General features: G+C 39.9%; 2 protein-coding genes across 11 annotated transcripts in view; one reads left to right on the top strand and one right to left on the bottom strand.

Moving 5' to 3' along the window:
• The window catches only part of svilc (supervillin c), a 25,276-nt gene extending 14,623 nt beyond the window's left edge, over positions 1 to 10,653 (top strand). For 4 of the 8 annotated variants that reach the window (XM_088091058.1, XM_088091057.1, XM_088091056.1 and 1 more), the window contains 18 exons: positions 18 to 201; positions 989 to 1,155; positions 1,247 to 1,366; positions 1,457 to 1,593; positions 2,509 to 2,656; positions 3,473 to 3,618; positions 3,744 to 3,919; positions 4,827 to 4,971; positions 5,057 to 5,369; positions 5,516 to 5,667; positions 6,530 to 6,632; positions 6,717 to 6,924; positions 7,028 to 7,161; positions 7,241 to 7,396; positions 8,686 to 8,829; positions 8,909 to 9,021; positions 9,776 to 9,931; positions 10,135 to 10,653. In XM_088091058.1, the coding sequence (XP_087947184.1) occupies positions 18 to 201; positions 989 to 1,155; positions 1,247 to 1,366; positions 1,457 to 1,593; positions 2,509 to 2,656; positions 3,473 to 3,618; positions 3,744 to 3,919; positions 4,827 to 4,971; positions 5,057 to 5,369; positions 5,516 to 5,667; positions 6,530 to 6,632; positions 6,717 to 6,924; positions 7,028 to 7,161; positions 7,241 to 7,396; positions 8,686 to 8,829; positions 8,909 to 9,021; positions 9,776 to 9,931; positions 10,135 to 10,224 (2,792 nt within the window). In that variant the 3' untranslated portion in view covers positions 10,225 to 10,653. The remainder of the gene's footprint in view (positions 1 to 17; positions 202 to 988; positions 1,156 to 1,246; positions 1,367 to 1,456; positions 1,594 to 2,508; positions 2,657 to 3,472; positions 3,619 to 3,743; positions 3,920 to 4,826; positions 4,972 to 5,056; positions 5,370 to 5,515; positions 5,668 to 6,529; positions 6,633 to 6,716; positions 6,925 to 7,027; positions 7,162 to 7,240; positions 7,397 to 8,685; positions 8,830 to 8,908; positions 9,022 to 9,775; positions 9,932 to 10,134) is intronic. The other 4 variants (XM_042504991.2, XM_088091055.1, XM_042504989.2 and 1 more) reach the window with 4 other exon arrangements.
• Positions 10,354 to 18,732, bottom strand: tmem98 (transmembrane protein 98). 3 transcript variants are annotated; one of them, XM_088091063.1, is made up of 7 exons: positions 18,584 to 18,732; positions 15,958 to 16,131; positions 15,067 to 15,198; positions 13,899 to 13,932; positions 13,695 to 13,810; positions 13,538 to 13,597; positions 10,354 to 13,305 (listed from the first exon to the last, which is right to left on the bottom strand). In XM_088091063.1, the coding sequence occupies exons 1-7, from the start codon at positions 18,589 to 18,591 to the stop codon at positions 13,104 to 13,106; spliced, it is 726 nt and encodes a 241-aa protein (XP_087947189.1). In that variant the 5' UTR covers positions 18,592 to 18,732; the 3' UTR covers positions 10,354 to 13,103. The 3 variants fall into 3 exon arrangements, with proteins under 3 accessions (XP_087947189.1, XP_042360929.1, XP_087947191.1); XM_042504995.2 differs by having other exon boundaries at positions 15,958 to 16,196; positions 18,584 to 18,730; XM_088091065.1 differs by lacking the exon at positions 18,584 to 18,732 and adding an exon at positions 16,795 to 17,144 and having other exon boundaries at positions 15,958 to 16,196.

Below are 18,732 nucleotides of genomic sequence, written 5' to 3'. Positions count from 1 at the left end.
GCTCCGTCCCTCTGCAGCTCCACAAAGCTGTCCACACGAAGTGAAGGAGGAGTCGCTTGTGGATGAATCAGACACTTTTGATGAAGGTTTCTACAGAGAGCCGTCACCTCCCTCCGCCTGCGCCCCCCCTCCCTGTGGAGACATCACCGCTGCAGAGAGTGAGCAGGACCTGGGTGTCCTCTGCCAGACCAACACACCCATGTGAGCCTGGTTTTACCACAGATTTTAAGATTATTGGCCTTTTCTATTGCTGTATTATAAATATCTACAAGGTATTTTTTAGGTATTTTCTTTTGAACTGAGCAATCCTAACTAAACTAATTGGAGACATCCAGCACAGAGTCTTGAATGTACCCACTAAGTTTTATTCACATTTGATAAAGGTGGGCAAAATGGTAGAACTTTGAGTGTGCAGTTATTGAAACTCTGTGTACGTTGTAAAGATGACACAAGCATGTAATTGGTGCCACTCTTTTAAAGACAAAATTAATTTGAATTTGGCAGTTGAGCTACTTTCCTCCCGTTTGCAGAGAAAGGCCCTGCCATGGTTAAGATAGTTTTGCTTTTCAAATTTGACGTAGATGTGGTTTGTGTGCTGTGTCCATTGTGTCATGATTTAATGATTCCAACTCTACCATGTTGTGTGGACATTAGAGGAGACCTTGTAACTTTTATTAACTTGTCCTGTATATGTCAAAGATGTCCGTGTTGGATAGCATACCCACTTCCTCTGTGCTTGTGATACAGCCACCTGCTGGTGACTCCCAGCAGTGACACATCTGGAGCTGTTTTAAATCATTTCAAAACCATCTCAAAAAAATATTGATGGCACTTAATTTCATTTTGAAGAATAACAGCAAAATAACTTAATTTTTGTGTACTAAATACCAAAGTACACTGAAAATAATGACTGATTTTTAAAGCAGATCCTCATGAAGACTGTGTATACTGTCTGTGTGAAGCTGTATTTGTCCTGTGTGTGGTTCAGACTGACCTCAGCAGTAGCAGAGCACAGGAGGTCGGTGCGTCCGTCCCGTCGCACTCAGGGCTCCAGGAACCCTCTGAGGGCTCTTGCTGCCCGGGAGGACGTCAGGCAGGACTTCATGGGAGAGAGAGTCAACACAGCTGCTGAGGAGAGCACCCAGGCAGAGAAGAGTGAGTGGGAAAAATTTCTCTTTTTTCTATGCCTTTTTTACTTTGCCTTCCTTATTCAGCTTCCTTACTATCTGTTTTTCCCTTCGCACAGAGTGCAAGAACTCCTCTGTGACAGATTCACACGTTTCTCGATCAGAAGACTTCATCTCTTCCTCAGACTCCACCAAGTCGTCTCCTCCCTTCAGCAGCCTGATGCTCATTCACATCAAAGGTCAGAAAATATGTATATGTGTGCACGAGCGTCCTCATGCTGACTTCTTTGTGTTTAGGTTTTTATATTAACTAGTGCCTGTGGTGACAGGTAGGCGGCATGTCCAGGTGCGTCTGGTGGAGCCCTCAGTGCGGTCACTGAACAGTGGAGACTGCTTCCTGCTGGTCACTCCGGAGCATTGCATCCTGTGGAGCGGAGAGTTTGCTAATGGGCAGGAGAAAGCCAAGGTACCACCGAGGACAGCAACACACATTACTTTTTGGAAAGCAATATGTTGTCAGTATAAAACCACAAGGTGCCTGGGTATAATAGGTGTGCTTGGTGTGAGACATTTAGTGAAGAAAAAATGTATGCATCATTTGACAACCCCATTATCACCTGCGCAGCTGCCAGGAAATATCATTTCATGTGCCTCAGAAGAAAATCTTTCTGAGTGTTTTAAATTAAAATGATATTATAATCGCAACAATATATAATCGCGTAAAATCACAAGCAACACCCCAAGATGAATTTTATGCTTTAGATGCATTTTGAATAGCATACACATGCAATACAATATATGATCACTGTTTCCGGAGGTCACACTGACAATACTGATGCTTTGCGATTCTTTCTACTCTCAGGTTGCATAATCAGCTGCATCAGCTGTATGTTTTGGTTACTTTTAGTTACTCATAATTTTGCCATGTTGCTAGTTTATAGTTTAGAATGGAAAAAAGGTCACCAGTCAGCTAAAAGTGAAAATGAATTGTTGGGTTCACATTTTCACTTTAAACTTGCCACTTTAAATGCTTTTATCACATCATTTATTTTGATATCTGTTGCCAAACATGGTGCAATCTGTATACCACAGCTGCTGCTATCACTGATATCTAGATTTGTGACCTAATCTAAATATTATGATCGCACAAATATTATTATCTCCACTTTTTGATGATGGTCGCTTTTAAAATAAAGTATGATAGAAACATTTACAGTGATAATATTTTTTGAAACACCTATTTTTGTCACAGTGTCCAATGGTCCACAGCACATGTTGCAAAATGTTCTTTCTGTGTCAGTGTCAGAAATCACAATACCTTTTTGATAAGATGGTTTCAAGTATTTCGTTGCTACCCATACTGATCATTTTTGTTTTTCAGGCTTCTGAGTTGGCATTATCCATCCAGAGTCAGAGAGATCTTGGCTGTCAGGCCTCCCAGGTGGTCCACCTGGAGGAGGGGCTGAACTGTGACAGCAGCCTAGCTGAAGACTTCTGGAGCCTTCTGGGAGGACAGACACAATATAGAGGTTAGAGGTTAAATTGTATGCATTGTTAATTTCTCCTGGAGTAGATTGTTTTAGCACTACCTTTGTTGTAAAGGAAATATTTTAAAACAACAAAGCCTGCTTGTTCTTTTATACATTTACAATTTAGCTAATGTTTTCATCTGATTTGACAAAGGTGACAACCAGGGGTGGAGGCAGATGTTTTAAACATTTAGGGCTCAGCTCAAACTTAGGAGTTTTTCCCATTCACAGCAGCTATATACACTATTTTTCAGGCCATTTTTAGTGAATAAAATGCCTTTATGTACATAATTTGGGAAGAAAGACTCTTGAAAGAAGAAAAAACATCCTGTGGAGCCTATGACGTATTTTGTATCTCCATCTGTCCTCATCCTTCTGAAACCATAACACAACAAATGTTGTGAATGACTCATTTTCACTTCTGCCACCTGAAAAAGAGGCAAAACATTATCTGATGTTACTAGTTTTAAGTTACATAACATAGGTAGAGTAAGGATTTGCCATAAACATCATTATTGATCTTGAAATGTATGTCTGTTACACTATGCTGGAGTAGAGTTCACAAGATAAATATTTAGCTGACAAATCTTCTATTTTGAATCCATCCCATGTTAGTGATCTGGTCCGGTGCTCTGATTGTATATTAAGGAATTTAATGTACTTATATTAGATTTCTATAGGGAAAAGCATTTATTTTTATCTGAATGGGACAAAGTTGAAGGTAATTCCAGGAAAACATTTGATGAAACATTTGGGGCGGAAAGCTGGAAAAATAAGATGTGTGCAGCATGTTTTTCTGTTTGGTTCTCCCCACAGGAGCCAGTGCAGAAGAGGAGGATGAGCTCTATGAGCGTGGTGTGGTGGAGTCCAACTGTGTTTACAGGCTGGTGGAGAACAGACTGGTGCCTCATGAACAGGCCTGGGCCGCCATCCCCACCATCTCCCTGCTGGGCTCCACTGAGGTCTGAGCTCCCCTCTGGTTTCTCCTGTTTGCTTGATCATTCTTGTTAAGTTTTAGGCCTTTACAAGTCAATTTTAGTAGCTGAACATGTCTCAGTACATACTGTACTATGCATGTGTATTCCAGGCCCTGGTGTTTGATTTCGGCAGTGAGCTGTACCTGTGGCATGGACAGGATGTTTCTATCAGCAGGAGGAATGTGGCTCTCCAGCTGACTCACCAAGTGTGGGTCGGAGCTTATGACTACAGCAACTGTCGAGTCAATCCGCTGGATCCCACGCAGAGTAACCCCAACACACAGCAGTGAGTTCACACTGCAGGCGGTAAAGCTTTTAGTCCGTACTTCACAACGAAAAATAACAGCATATCAATATAAGGACACATTACACAAACAGTGGAGTGCAGCTGTAAGCATTTACTACACAGTTTTAACATTCAGGTGGGCACAGTAAAAGTGATCTATGTAATTCCACAGTGGACACAGTGGGCGAGTATATAGTATTAAGTTTACGGTGCATTTAGTGACACTCCAGAGGTCTGCAGTGGGTCTTTAAAACCAAAGCGAATGGCTTGTAATTCCACACTGCAGGTGGCAAAACCCCAACAACACACACTGCCATGCTGCAGCTGGCAAAAGACAGTTGTTTAGACACATAGGAAGAAACCTGTTGAACATGTCGTTCCCAAATCAGGAGCTTTAATGTGCAGGATATCTATAACATACAGGACGGATAACATACGGAGCCCAGGAGGTAACATACAACAATACAACACATAAAATGCACATTTCAACCTGTCAAAATGTGATTGCAGCTCCTATCTTGTCTCTGAAAGGCTGTTTCTGCCTCAGAAAGACTTGATTTCATTCATTGTGATCATATTTCAGATTATAGCCTGCTCAGTCCCTTTTAGCTGTCTAAATACCTTTAAAGTACCAATATGATAGTTGTAGATTTTCAACCTCTTGAGAAAAACTAAATGCCACAGTCCTTTTTTTCTGTCTGCCTGTTCACATAGCACCAATTTCAAAAGTATTTGCAAGTCTCTTTCACATAGACAGCTTAGTTTTTTTTAAAGAAAAGACCATCTTTCCAGCAGTGAAATGTGTCTTTAAGGTTTGAGCCTTTATTATATATATTTACTGCAATAGCCTCATTATACCCCTTTAAAATGGGTTCACGACCTCACTGGACTCTAACTCTGTCCACAGGAGGGGAGAGGGGCGTCCCTGCTGGGCGTTGTTCGGTTGTGTCTCAGAGCACAATGAGACTGCTCTGTTCAGGGAGAAGTTCCTGGACTGGACGGCTGGCGGTGGAGGCGTGGAGGAACCTGCTTCAGTGAGCAAAGAGAAACAGGTTTACTTCATAGTGTAACATTTAAAAGTCACACATTACTTTGGCTTGTTGTTTGATACCAATAAAAGTCCTTTTCTTGCTACAGCCTGCCTTTGTTCTGTCCTCGCAGTCCCCATCATCAGACGTCCTGAGCGCCTGTGACGCCAAGGCTCTAGTGTCAGGTCAGTCTCTGGAAGGGGACGGCCTGGTCCATAACGTGCTGGCGGGGGTTGACGTTCAGAGGGGGCACGGGGTCATCACGCTGGAGGAAGGATGTCAGATGGAGCTGAAAACAGTTGCTGTGGACACGTGGCATGTCCAGGAGTTTGATGACAGTGAAATTCCCGTGGAGAGCACCGGACAGCTTCATGAAGGAGACTCGTATGTCATCCGCTGGACGTACAGCATCAACACTTTTGGTCAGTGACGTCTATCCTGATACTCTATCTTCACACTCCTAACTGTGGCTTTCCTCTGTAGTTATAGTTAGTGTAATTTGATTTGGACAAGAGCATCAACCACAAGAACCTGAAATATGAGTATAAATAGATTTTCTCTTCTGTAGATAAGACAAACAGCTCTGATGAGTGTAGCAGAAGTCCTTCACAAAAAGAAAACACCGCTTTCTTCCTGTGGCGAGGACGTCACTCCAGTGTGAGTGGACGGGACACTGCTGCTTTCCTGTCCATCGGGATGAATGACCATGAAGAGTCACAGGTGAGCACATAACCCTCACACTAGATCGTTTACTCAAATACGTGACTACACCCTAAAGTAATTACACTGAACACACTTGATTTATTATTGATTTATAATTATGTTTCACATTTTTGATAGAAGCGATACACTTTCCGTCTTTCATCAAGGATGTAGGTCAGCTTTTTCAGAGGGAGTGTTCTCAGTATTTCCTTTTACCTGTTGTCCAGTGCAGAAATCCAAAATTTGAGAAATGTCTCTCTTTTGCTTTATGTAAGACTTTTCAAATCAGTTAAGCATTATTGTTGTTTTAGCACTTTCCACTCTGGCTGCCAGCATACACTGAAGAGGTGATTGCTCCAAATTATAATTCAGTTTCAGATTTCAGATTTCTTTTTTATTGTGCACTTCCATACATTAAGAAAAACAAAATAGCTTTTCTCCTAAAAGACAAAAATAATGCAAATCAAAGATAAAGCAAATAAAAGTCATATTTGAAATAATTTGATATTATTATAAGATTGTGAAATTATTATGTAAACATCCGTAATTAAAATAAAAAAAGTGCATCATTGCAGAGACATGTCACTTAAAGGGGCCGTGCATGAAAGGGCCCCTTTTAAGTGTGCATGAAGTGCATAGTGTTTGGTATAGTGCTTTGTTTTGTTTTTGTCCTATCAAGGTAACCACTTCATCTTTCACTTTCCTGCAAATATGGAGCTTTTTAAAAACATTTTTACCATATCAAAGTGGAGAAATGTTCAGGATTTTTATTCAATATTAATTTATAGAGGAACTACTGTATATGCAGACATTTTCATTTTTTGTCCCACGGGACTGTTGTTTTTTTCTAGCCTGTGTGTTTATTGTGTTGTTTCCAAAGGTGGTGGTCCCTCAGGGACAAGAACCTCCCTGTTTCCTGCAGCTTTTCCAGGGAGGCTTGATCATTCATAAGGGCAAGCGTGAGGAGGCCTCCACTAATGCAGGTATGTACAGTGAGGGCATGTTCCAGTATCTGTTTAACTTGTTTCTTTATTACATTTAAATATATTCTCATCTGTGTGTTGCAGCAGAGTGGCGTCTGTTCTGTGTGCGAGGAGAGCTCCCAGAGGAAGGCTCTCTGTTGGAGGTGGATTGCTGCTGTTCAGGTCTGAGGTCCAGGGGCTCTGTTGTCCTGCTCAACAGCCAGCAGGGGGTGCTGTATCTCTGGACTGGCTGTAAAGCTCACAGCAGCTCCAGAGAGGTCAGCAAGAAGGCAGTAGAGCATCTCACTCAAATGTGAGTCACATGCACTGATTGGGCTTTCAGAAGATCCAGTTATGATTTTGACACTGAAGGTTTAAAATCATTTTCCAGCATTTGAATATTGTGTGTTTATTAGGTCCCCACCAGAGTTGGGTCTCAGTAAAAGCAGTCCTGTGAAGGTGCAAGTAGTGGAGGAGGGTTCTGAGCCTGCAGACTTCTGGACAGCGCTGGGACAAATGGACAGGAAGGCCTACGACTGTATGCTGCAAGGTAGAAAACAACACTGACCAGGTCATTTCTCTTAGCCCTTGTAAACTTTAAAATCACAGTAAAACATATCTTTTGTCAGATCCGGGAAAATATAACTTCACACCTCGCCTCTTCCACCTGAGTGCCTCCTCTGGAAGTTTCCAGGCCGAAGAGCTGCAGAGTCCAACGCGGCTGCCAGGAGTTGTGATGGCGGCGCCCTTCGTCCAGGAGAGTCTGTACTCTGTACCACAGCCGGGTGAGAGCACATATTACACACACACACACACACACACACACACACACACACACACACATGCAATACACTAAAAACATGTTCTTTTTCTCTGCAGATCAACCCCATTTTTTATGCTTTTTCAGGCTTTATACAGAAACTTATTATGTGGAGTCATACTTCACAAGTTTTCAGATGCTGAAATTTTGCTGGAAATAATGAATTAATATTAAGTTTAAAGGTTTGTTAATCACCTTAAAATAGTTTATTAATCACCTTAAAATAGCAGTTTGACTCAACATTTTTAGCCCACTTAGCAAGCTCCACTCAGTGGAAGCTCTTAAAGAGAGACACTACAGGGGAGAACAACTTTTTTTAATCCACTGGTGAATTTGAGATTTTGGGCTATTTTGCTTCCATTATGTGTTTCTTTAAATTCAGATTTTTGTTCTGAAAAAATATACAAAAAGTGATTATTTAATTAGATAATGCATAATTTGTATATTTAAACATAAAATTTCTGAAACCGTGTAATTAAAAAAATAATTACCTGAAGCAATCAACTGGAAAAGTTTTATGTCTGTTAGTTAAATTTTTTTTTGTAGTGCCTACAATACATATTGTTAAAGGCTATTTTCACTTTTTTTCCATACACTGAGCCAGAAATCTTAACTTAAGTAGCATTCAAATACACCAAGCTTTCCATTTTTTTCCTTATTTGTATTCTGAAGGTTTTCACAGAGTGGTTTGTTCATATATCATTCCTGGCCTGATTTATAGGACATTTTATTCCCAAAAATATGGCAAAAATTGACATTTTAATCTGTTTTTTTAATAGCTGATACAGTATTTTCTGATTCATGGAATACTAAGAGAAGAGATCCAAAATTTCCTCTGCAAAATCTTTGGACTCTAATGAACCCAACTATACAATGTTCAGATTTATGTCCAGAAATTGTTTGCAAATTAGTGCATTTTAATTAGATAATACCTCATTTGCTTATTTAAAAACATAAAATTTCAGAAAACTTGTAACACAAGGAGTAATTAACAGGGGAAATTTCATGGTGCTATCTATTAGTTAAAAAATGCCTGCAGTTTCTGCCCTTCGTGGCCTTCCTCAGTTGATGGAGTTTGCTCAGTTGTCATGGGGATTGTTCAGTCAAGACAGTCATCGTGTCTTTGTCTAACTTTTTCTTGGCTGTATCCGTCTTGTCTTGGTGCCAGCATCCCAAAGGAACATCAAAGTCAAACTTATCTGATAACAGTTTAATCTACTCAATTACCTAATTAACTTATATACACTCTATCAGCCTTGTTCCTGCTTGACAACCGACTGGAGGTCTACCTGTGGCAGAGGGGTCAGCCCGAGCAGACAGAGAGCTCGGCTGCGGCCTGGAGCAGCTGGCACAACGAGAGGAGGTGTGCCATGCAGACGGCGCTGCAGTACTGCAAAGGTAGGAGGAAGCTGTTTGACAGGTATTGTTTTGAAATCACAGCGTTGCTGGTTTGTTGATGTTTTCCTCTGTCTCCCAGAGATGAACCCAAGACGGCCACCGCAGGCTTACCTCATATTTGAGGGTTTAGAGCCTCTCACCTTCACTAACGTGTTCCCCCGCTGGGAGAGGAGCCTTGGACCCCACACACAGGTATGGTTGAAGTTTCATTAGTACATCTACTGTTTTCAACTGTAAACAAAGTTCTTACACATTTTAGGTTTTTACAGTTTCTGGATATGATAAGCTATGTAATTTTGGCAATTTTTAAAGAAAACATGCATTCCAAACCCGTTTTCTTTAAAAAAAAAAAAAAAAAGAAAGAACGAAATATTGGCAATGTTTCTCCAGTTTTCAATAAAAACAAAAACAAACAATATATACATATATACACTCACACACACACACACACACACACACACACACACACACACATATTTATACAACAAAGAAAGATAAATACTAAATAAAAGGTAAATATGTGAACAAATATGTTGTAAATACAACATGTTACATGCGTAGTGGACATACATGAAGGGAGGGAGAGACAGAACACAGGGAGAAAGTACAGAAACAGTTGTGATGAACAAATAAACAAAAAGAACCAAAACTGTCACACGTCGACACATATAAGAGCTGTTATGTCTTCAAGTAAAGAAAATAAATTCACCATTATGTAACATTAATGTAATTAATTTTATTACAAATAACAACTTACCATTATTTAAAAAAAAAAAGCTTTCAGTGATTTTTATTAGTTCTGTGACTTTTCCAGGCCTGGAAAATGTGATTGTGAAATTCCATTACTTTTCCAGGTTTTCCATGACCATGGAATCCCTGTCTAAATATTAATGCAGTCTGTTTCTGGCAGTCACGGCCACATCTGTCTCTTTGATGTGTGTGTCAGGGTGAGACAGGGCAGGTGAAGCTGACCTTGGTGCAGGACGCCCTGGCCCAGCTCATGAAGACCCAGTACCCCCTTGAGGAGCTGCTGCGGAGCCCATTACCTGAAGGAGTCGACCCCCAGCGCCTGGAAGTCTACCTGTCTGATCAAGACTTCCAGGTAAAGTGATGAATGCAGTGTTGTCTTTCAACCAGTAGGCTGCAGTGTTCGCCATAATTTTTACAAACAAAAACAGATGTCCTCATGTCTATAATCTGATCCCGAGAGGAAGTTTAGTCTAAACTTTAACATTCAGATATTATCATCTGAATTGATTTATTCATTGTTTGATCCCTAAATAAATCACTACAATTATGTTTCAGACTATTTTGGAAATGAGGAGAGATGAATATGCTTCCCTCCCAGACTGGAAGCAAATTGATCTGAAGAAAAGCAAAGGGTTGCTTTGCTAGACAGCGAAAACAAATGGAGGCTGACTGACGCTCCTGCAGCAGGGACTTCCTCCTCCGCCGAGGAGGGAAGATGGCAGGGGGGTATTAGCACTGTGGTGTTGCACAAAGGACTGCTCACAACGTCATAAAAAGAGGAAAGAAATTCACTTTTATTTATGTTGAATTAGTATGAGTGTGTGGACTTTTTATCAGACATGAATTTCTCCGTAGCTACTGTTCAGAGAACAAAAAAAAAACACATTTTCCTATGAAACTTCATTTCATCTGTACAAATCAATGAAAGATAAAAGGCGTGTGGGAGTGAGGGAAGGACATCAGTAACAAACTGGGATAAAGATGACAAAACAAAGGCGTGCTTACAAAAAAGATAAATGCTAATAAACAATGTAAACAAGAAAAAAAATAATAAAAGGCTAACTACTTTCTAAAGGTTTCCTCCTCGACTGATACCTCCATCAAACATCTCTGCGTGCTCAGAGCTACAGCTTTTGCTTTATGCCAGATTGAACTCTTCTTCATGATTGTCACCAAAAACGACTCCATATAATGCACTTTTTCAGTCGTGTGTGATATACAATGTACTGATGTGTTAATTTGTCTGCCAGCCCTGTGTGTACAAAGCTTTGTGCCATGTGTATTGCAGCTTAAGCCCATGTGTTCATTGTAGCTGTGGGTAATGCCTTATTAGGACTCTTTGGGGACTCACTATTAGTTATGCATGGGAGAGCAGGTAGACATGCTCCAATAACATCCCTCTGACCCAAAACAACACGCTAGTTCTGCACCACCTCAATCAGCACACTGTTCAAAACAGCCTCGCAACATGACAATTCATAAAGTCATACTGTATCTCTCTATAGTGTGTGAAAATTCAATATTTATATAACAGGTAACAGCTGATGGTGATGTACTGAAAATGATTTGGTCTACTCTGATTTTTGTATAATATCCTTATTCTTTGACAAATGTAAAAGAAAAAAAGATATGGTTGAATTTGATAGCAAATTAGCTTTAAAAAAAAAGATTTTTTCTGTCAGCATTTAAGAGAAAATATCTCTTGACTCACTGTCCAGCACCAACTTTCATAAATAATGCAGGAAAAAAGACAGTCACGCTAGCTGCTGTCGGCTACTTAGGCAAAGCGTTGCTTTGAGCAAAATGCTAACATCAGCATGCTAGCATGCTCACGATGACAATGCTAACTTGCTGACGTTAAGCAGCTATAATGTTTTATTTAAGAGGCTGGAACCAGTAAATGTTTGACATTTTTGCTTGAAAAATGCCTGATTAATAGATTATTAAAATAGTTGGCCATTCATTTTCTTTTGATCAACAAATCAATGAGGAATGAGCAAGTACACCATTATCTGCATTAGCTCAACCAACCAAATTATCTGTATCTGTAACCGTACTACGAATGAGTTTAAATAGACAGTGGGTTGGGCTTAAACCGAGAGTGGGTGGAACTTAATCTTAAAACTGGGATTTTAAGCCTGAAATTGATGTGGGCTGCTCAAAAATTGCTTATTTATTTGAAAACTATTTATAGAACAGAATCAGAATTAAGTTTCAGATATTTTTTTGATCTCAGGAGTAAGGAATAAGATTTTTCCTTCATCACGAGTACAGATATTGACATATTATACTCGGATGTTACTAGTATGAAATTCATTATCTGTACTGCATATTTGTTTAATCCAAGTATCCACTTCAACTTTATAACAGATTAATCAACTAATCGGTGCAGCTCTAATGCTAACACCTGCTAATTAGTAAGAAACACAAAGTACAGACTGATGGAAATAATGGAAATGTAATTACTTTTGTAGGTATTTGATAAAAATGACTGGTGATATATGAAAATCAAAGTTATTTTGATTCATACTGTGAGGTACATAAATATCTGTGCCAAATTTCACAGCATTTTGACACTATGAGACACTCAAAACCACATATGTGGAGCTGTTGTCGGTGCTGGCAGAAAGGTCAGGGGATCACCAGTTTTTAAGGTTCATCCTCTGGGAACCATGAACGACTGTACAAATTTAGTGCTAATCCGTCAAGTAGATGAGATATTTTAGTGTAGACCAAAGTGGAGGTTCTCCATTGATAACCATTAACTCTAATACATTGCATCAATTGGACAAAAGGGCATTACTTAACTGGAAAAACTCTTACTCTGCTGCTGATGTGGCTAAAACTACTGCTGTTGTTTTGGTTGCAACTCACAGACCGGTGATTTCCATCACCGTAAGAGCATCTGAGGGATGTTTTAGAACATCCACAAGTCACGCTGACCATACAAATTGTAAATAAGTCAGGTTGCTCTTCCATTGGTCCACTGAGTTGGAGCCCCTTTGGGTTCACTGGCTAACTGGGTGTTATTTTCCTCAGAATGGATTAGCTGACTAAGCCTCCATGTGACTGTGCAGTGCTGGTGAGATTGGATTTAGGCCCACCGCTGGGTGATGGCGCACTCGAGAAACAAATTTCCAAAGGCCTGTCCCTTGCAGGCAGCAACAGCTTAAACTGAATAAATAAAAAATTATCTACCCCACCTGTATCTGAATGTGTGACATCTACTTTTAATATGTAGCTGTAGTAAATACAAAGTAATCTAAAGCACTTTTTGATGGAGATAAACATCCCAAGGTCTTTTTTTATGTGAGATCTGAAAATAAAGGAGTCAGGTTCTTGCACCTATCAGCACAGCCTTCAGAAGTATCCTTATTAATTTGGACTGGATGATGAGTTTGTGAAGTGTGCCTTTTCAACACTGTCTGGAAGAATATGTGCCTGTAAAGTACCATTTGAGTGCAGAAGCCCAACGTTAAAATGACAGCATTTTCATGCCCTTTATGTTTGTGTCAGTATCTGCTCTAGATGGCCTGTTCTCTCTGTACGTCGGCTCCCAGTATGCATCGATCCGGTTCGGAGGCCAGCGCCGCCTCACGTAAAACCACCATGTGATCTTCGGCTGCATTGAGCGACTGGTCAATCCAGTCCATGCTTCCAGACATGTGACAGGCGTTGCGGGTGACCAGCACCAGGTGGCTGACTGAAAGGAGGAGAGCAGTGGCCCTGAGGAGGAAGAAAGGGACTAATGGGTTCGATTTACCTGGCTTTTTTTGGTTGCTGCTGGATGAAAAGCACTTATTCCCAAAAAGCTTTTTAAAATGAGGGAAAAAAGGCTTAGCATGGGTCTGTTGGGCTGAGCAGGCACGGAAATTATACAACACAGGAAGGATGGTATAAACTTTGAATTCAATTTGATTAAATGATGAAAAATGTAGAAAAGCACATATGTGATTACCTGGCGTCCAGGAGGATTGGATCCAGAGGAGGGTACATGGATCTGACCACGTCATCCACCCTGCAAGGATGGGATAGCAAGGACATGAGGATGCATGTAAGTCTGGGTCAGTAATGTGTTCATAGTATGTTGTGGTGAATTTTATACTGTGTGTTACCTCGGGCTGATGCGTTTGGCCACAGTGATGATGTCACTCAGGCTGGCTGGTGCTTTGACCTTTGCCCCTGAACCCATTGTCATTGCAACCAACTTCTCAGTCAAAGTGTGGCAGATCTACATGTGGAAGTATCATGAGTTACTACCTATGAATAAAAATATACACTAAAAATGGACTTAAGGAAAAAGTAAGAAATTTAGTTACCTTTAGGATTGAGATGCAGTGAGAGACCAATCCACTGTGAGAGAAACATTCACAACATTAGTAGCAAGAAGTGCCCACATCTTTTACTTAAGTGAAAGTTACGTTTACAAGTGAAAGTCCTGTATTGAAAACTTTATTTAAAGTACAAAAGTATTAGCATAATCTATAATCTTAATTTATAAGAATATATCGTATTTTATTTGTTTATTATAATGTTTTATTATTAGTCTGTATGCTCAAAGCATCTTAAGTTATCAAATAAATACATATGTACATTTCCATCTGAAATGTAATGAAGTAAAAGGAAACAGTAGCATTCTCAAGTAAAAAACAATTACCTAAAAAACTACTTAAGTATAATGCTTGAGAAAACATGCTTTCTGACATTGTATCTATGACAAAACAAAGCAAAGCGGCAGCAATAAAGGAACAGTTGACCCCCCCCCCCCCTAAAAAACAAAAAAAAATGTTTTCCTCTCACCTGTAGAGCTGTTTATCAAACTAGACTGTTTTGGTGTGAATTGCTGAATGTTGGAGACATCGGACATAGAGGCACTCGGCTTGTGATGCTCAAAGCGCAGAGACATTGCTCAACAGACCTTGCTGTGAGCAGTTTTATATGTAGGAACTATTTCCTTTCACTGAACAAGTGTGCATCTATTCATGGATGAGAGGCTCAAGCCTGTGACAGAGTAATATAAAGATGAATGGTGTCCTCTTTAGCTGAGCTGTAACATTAGCTAGCCCTCTGAAGCTAGTTGAGCTGATGCAGCCCTCCTTCTGTGTGGTGATACAGTTGGTGGGTGTAGTTTGGTAAAAAGAAAATACTTTCTACATGAAGGTGCACACTACAAGGTCTGTAGATTATCTTGAGTAACCAGGTCATGATTTCTACAAAGAGACACTGCTGTTGAGTTTTTTAAATGTATTTTTTAACACTTTGAGTGACACACACTGAGTGCCATCTTGTTCCATTATAATTGTGAGACGGCAGACATCGGCTGATATCTCCAACACTCCACAACTCACACCAAAGCAATCTCGATTGATAAACAGCTGTACAGGTTTGAGGATGTATTTTTGATTTTGGTGTGAACCGTCCCTTTAAGAAACATAACTTAAATATCCAAAACTTAAAATGTATGTCACAATGACACCAGTAACATACGAGGCATCCTCTATCCAGTCCTCATTCTCCAAGATAGCCTCAATGTGAGGGTTTGTGATGACCACATCATCCAGCTCCAGCTCAGACGGCTCACTCTGGGTCTCCATGGCTCCAATCAGATCCACTGTGGGTCTGTGAAACAGCGTAGAAATAGCCAGGGAAACCCGTTTGGATTAACAACCAGATAATCACAGTTCAATTACTTTTATATTGGTTGTGATGTATTGATTAATTGCAAACTTTGCACAATGGGTGGGAGGTGGGGGCGTTAATCAGGGTCCAACAGCATATATTTTTCCTGGCAGGTTGTAAAAATCAATATCTAACATGGTTTGTGAACTTTTGTTTGGAACAATTTAAAACAACCTGCTTTTGACTGAACACAACTTATCAAAGTGTAAAGGGCATCAATAGGATGGTGCAGGGACTTTTGTTGCATCTCTTGACCCCTCACTTACTGGCATTTCTCCTCTATTGCCAATCAGTAAAGGCATAACATAACCAAAAAGTAGTTTTAAAAGGTACATTAATAGAAAATTGTTATACTAATCCCAATTTTACAGTGTCAAACTGCACATATATGCCATGCAGATAAACCTGTTGCATGGGTTACAGGTGAACTAAGACCAGTAAAACCAATATTTCAAACTTCATAATATGTTGTTAGTAGGGATGCACAATTTTTGCTGATATCCAAAATGCTGATATATAATAACTGATTTGGCAGATAACCATTATCGATAAATTCACTTTTTACCCCACTTAAGTTCAGTGATCAACAGGTCTCCTCTGTAGTGCATCGTACATCCCTAGTTTTATGACCTTAAATTCTAATACAAGTTAAAACTCTGTCTAATTCAGATTTAGAGGTGTTTGTATTGATACACTGACTTGGATTCAAAATGGTGCAGCAGGTCGTGAGGGTGACAGTAGCGGTGTCTGCACACCACCACCAGGGCGACGAAGGAGGCCAGAAAAATGGTGGCCAACACCCCAATGGCCACAATCACCACTGTCTCCATGGCGACTCCGGCTCCCACAGCGGCTGCAGGCAGCAGCTTGTTTCTAGAAGAAGAGAGTCCAGTCAGGGTCGGCTGATTGTTTGAGCGTGATTATGGATGGCCGCTCATCTGTCGAGGAGAAAATAATTGGCAGTTTCAGTCTGATTGGGTGACATCAAACCAGAGAAGAGTGACATCATGACCGCACTTATTTCTGCAAGAAATTTCCCTGATTTGTTGCAACACGAGGCACTTGTGAGCCAATTGAGAGGAGAATACAATCGGCAGTGTTTTCTCTGTTTCTAAATGCGGCACACCTACAACACACACATAAAACTGATCTTTATCTTAGTACATAAAAAGCAGAAGTGCGCTCGCTCTTTGTTTGCATTTCATACAGCGTAATGAGAGCACAGTGTTATTTGGCGTATGGAGACTTTTTTGTGTAATCGGAGCAAACACCGCTGACAAAAAAACATTATATTAATTCAGCTGAGCTTTAACAAGCAGGCACAGAGTCAACAACTTTAAAAACTGGGTGAAGATTTCCTGTGTTCTCACTTCTTTGATTAGCAGCTTTGGAAAATACACACATGCACACACAGATACACAGACACACAGACACAGACACACACACACACACACACACACACACGCACACACACGTCTAAACCTCAACAAAGAACAAAGCTCAAGAACAAAACTCTTATGAACTTTGACCTCTTACCATCTGATGATTTCAGTCCTGGCTGAAGTACTTTTGGATTATCTGCATTTTAATTTAGGTGACATGTTCCCACATTTAGCCGCACTGTGAGAGTGTAAATTGTACTTGCCCTCTGCCCAGTCTGGTCACTCATTAACCCGTCGTGCCCCTCCTGATCACTTACAGTGGATGTGTGTAAACTCCCTGGAGGAAAGCCGTCATTGGTTACCCAGATGGCTCTCAACAGTTGAGTGTAATTGATTTATAATTAGGCATGACATTTATAAAGCAGAAACACAGTTCTGTATGCAGTTACGAGCACAAATGACCACAGGGCAGCTGAACCTTCGACATTACAACATTGTAAACCTGCATTTTTCCTCTGGATGATTATGTGAGATTCTGCCATGGAATGCTGTAATTCTTTAATCAGATTAATTTGTGTTACACTCGCCGTATCATACAGAGCTTTCGCCTGTCTCTCTGCTGCCCCAAAGCTTTTCTGACTCCCTTTTCTTTGTATCTGAAAAGCTTGAAGTCCCTCTGCTACATTAAAACTCAGAGAAAGTGAATGGGGGTGTTTTAGGATACAGAAAAAGTCCAGGGACCAAACCCTTTCTCCCCAAGCCTAACCAAGATTATTTTACCGCATACTGAGAAAAAAAAAGTTTGTTTTTATTTAAACTCACAAATGCCCAGAAGAGGAAAGTAACCAAGGGCACTGACTTAAGTACAACTTTGAGGCTTGTGTACTTTATTTTAGTATTTCCATTTTCTGCTCTTTTATACTTCCCCTAAAGCTGCAACAATTAATTGACTAATCCATTGGTTGTCAACCGATTAATGGGTTTGAGTACATTTTTAAGAGAAAAAAAAAGTGAAAAATTGTCTTATTCCAGCTTTTTAAATGTAATAATTTTCTAGTTTCTTTATTCCATTGTGAGCATAAACTAAATTTCTTTCGGTTGCTAACAGCAAGGACGTCATCTTGGGCTTCTGGAAACAGTGATCAACATTTTTCACCATTTTAAAAACCAAACAACTCATCAATTAATTGAAAAAAAAAAATCAACAGATAATCAACAATGAAAAGCCCTATTCTAGTCCACTGCATTTCAGAGGGAAATATTGTTATAAAAATGTAAATATTGTTTTAAAAAACCTGCCTACATGACCCATTGCTCTTGATAAAACTAAGCAACTGTAAAATAGTTAAAACAGATTCTTTAAGTGACTTTTGCTGATTATACCTACTTGTAAATGCAGGTCTTGCACCTACAATAGAGTAAATCTATAAGGTAGTATTACTTATTTTGCTAAAGTAAATAGGCTACTTTTTCAACCACCGCACATAGAATAGAGTTATTAGAAATAAGATAAACCAAAACAAAACAAAAACAACAAAAACAAAATGTAACAAGCCAAAATGATACTAAAATATTAAAATTTGTGGTTTAACTTAGTATTTGCACGTAAAATAGGCTATAGTTATCTGGCTCGCACACAGAAAAAAAATATTAAAAGCGGGTCTGGGTCAGAAAGTCCCTGTATGACTTGAATAGATGTGCAATGCGTGCATATAAACACCACACACACCCAACAATAGGTTTAATCACAGCTATGTTACGCATTTCACTATGTTCAATTTACCTTCACTTGATAAGATCAGTAGAAACATACATAAGTGCGCGCTCACAGTAACGCACAAAAAGTTTCCCCCTCTCTCTCTCAAATACAGACAGTATCGACAGATAAAATTGCCTTTAACACTTTTAACTTAAGTGAAGAAAACAACCAACAGTTTACTTACCTAAACATTTTGTCCTTTTAGTTGGTTCCCTTTCAGGACACGAAATACTTTTCTTTCCGCCGCCAAGCGCGCGGAGACGGCACCGACATCTCCAAATCAAATCTGGGACGTGAACGCGCACAAAAGCAGCCCGTGGGCTACGTGAGCGG

The sequence above is a fragment of the Plectropomus leopardus genome, chromosome 18 (genome assembly GCF_026936395.1).
Source record: "Plectropomus leopardus strain MGB_pleo_1.0 chromosome 18, ASM2693639v1, whole genome shotgun sequence".
Classification (NCBI taxonomy): domain Eukaryota; kingdom Metazoa; phylum Chordata; class Actinopteri; order Perciformes; family Serranidae; genus Plectropomus; species Plectropomus leopardus.
This window is presented reverse-complemented; position numbering and strand designations above follow the sequence as displayed.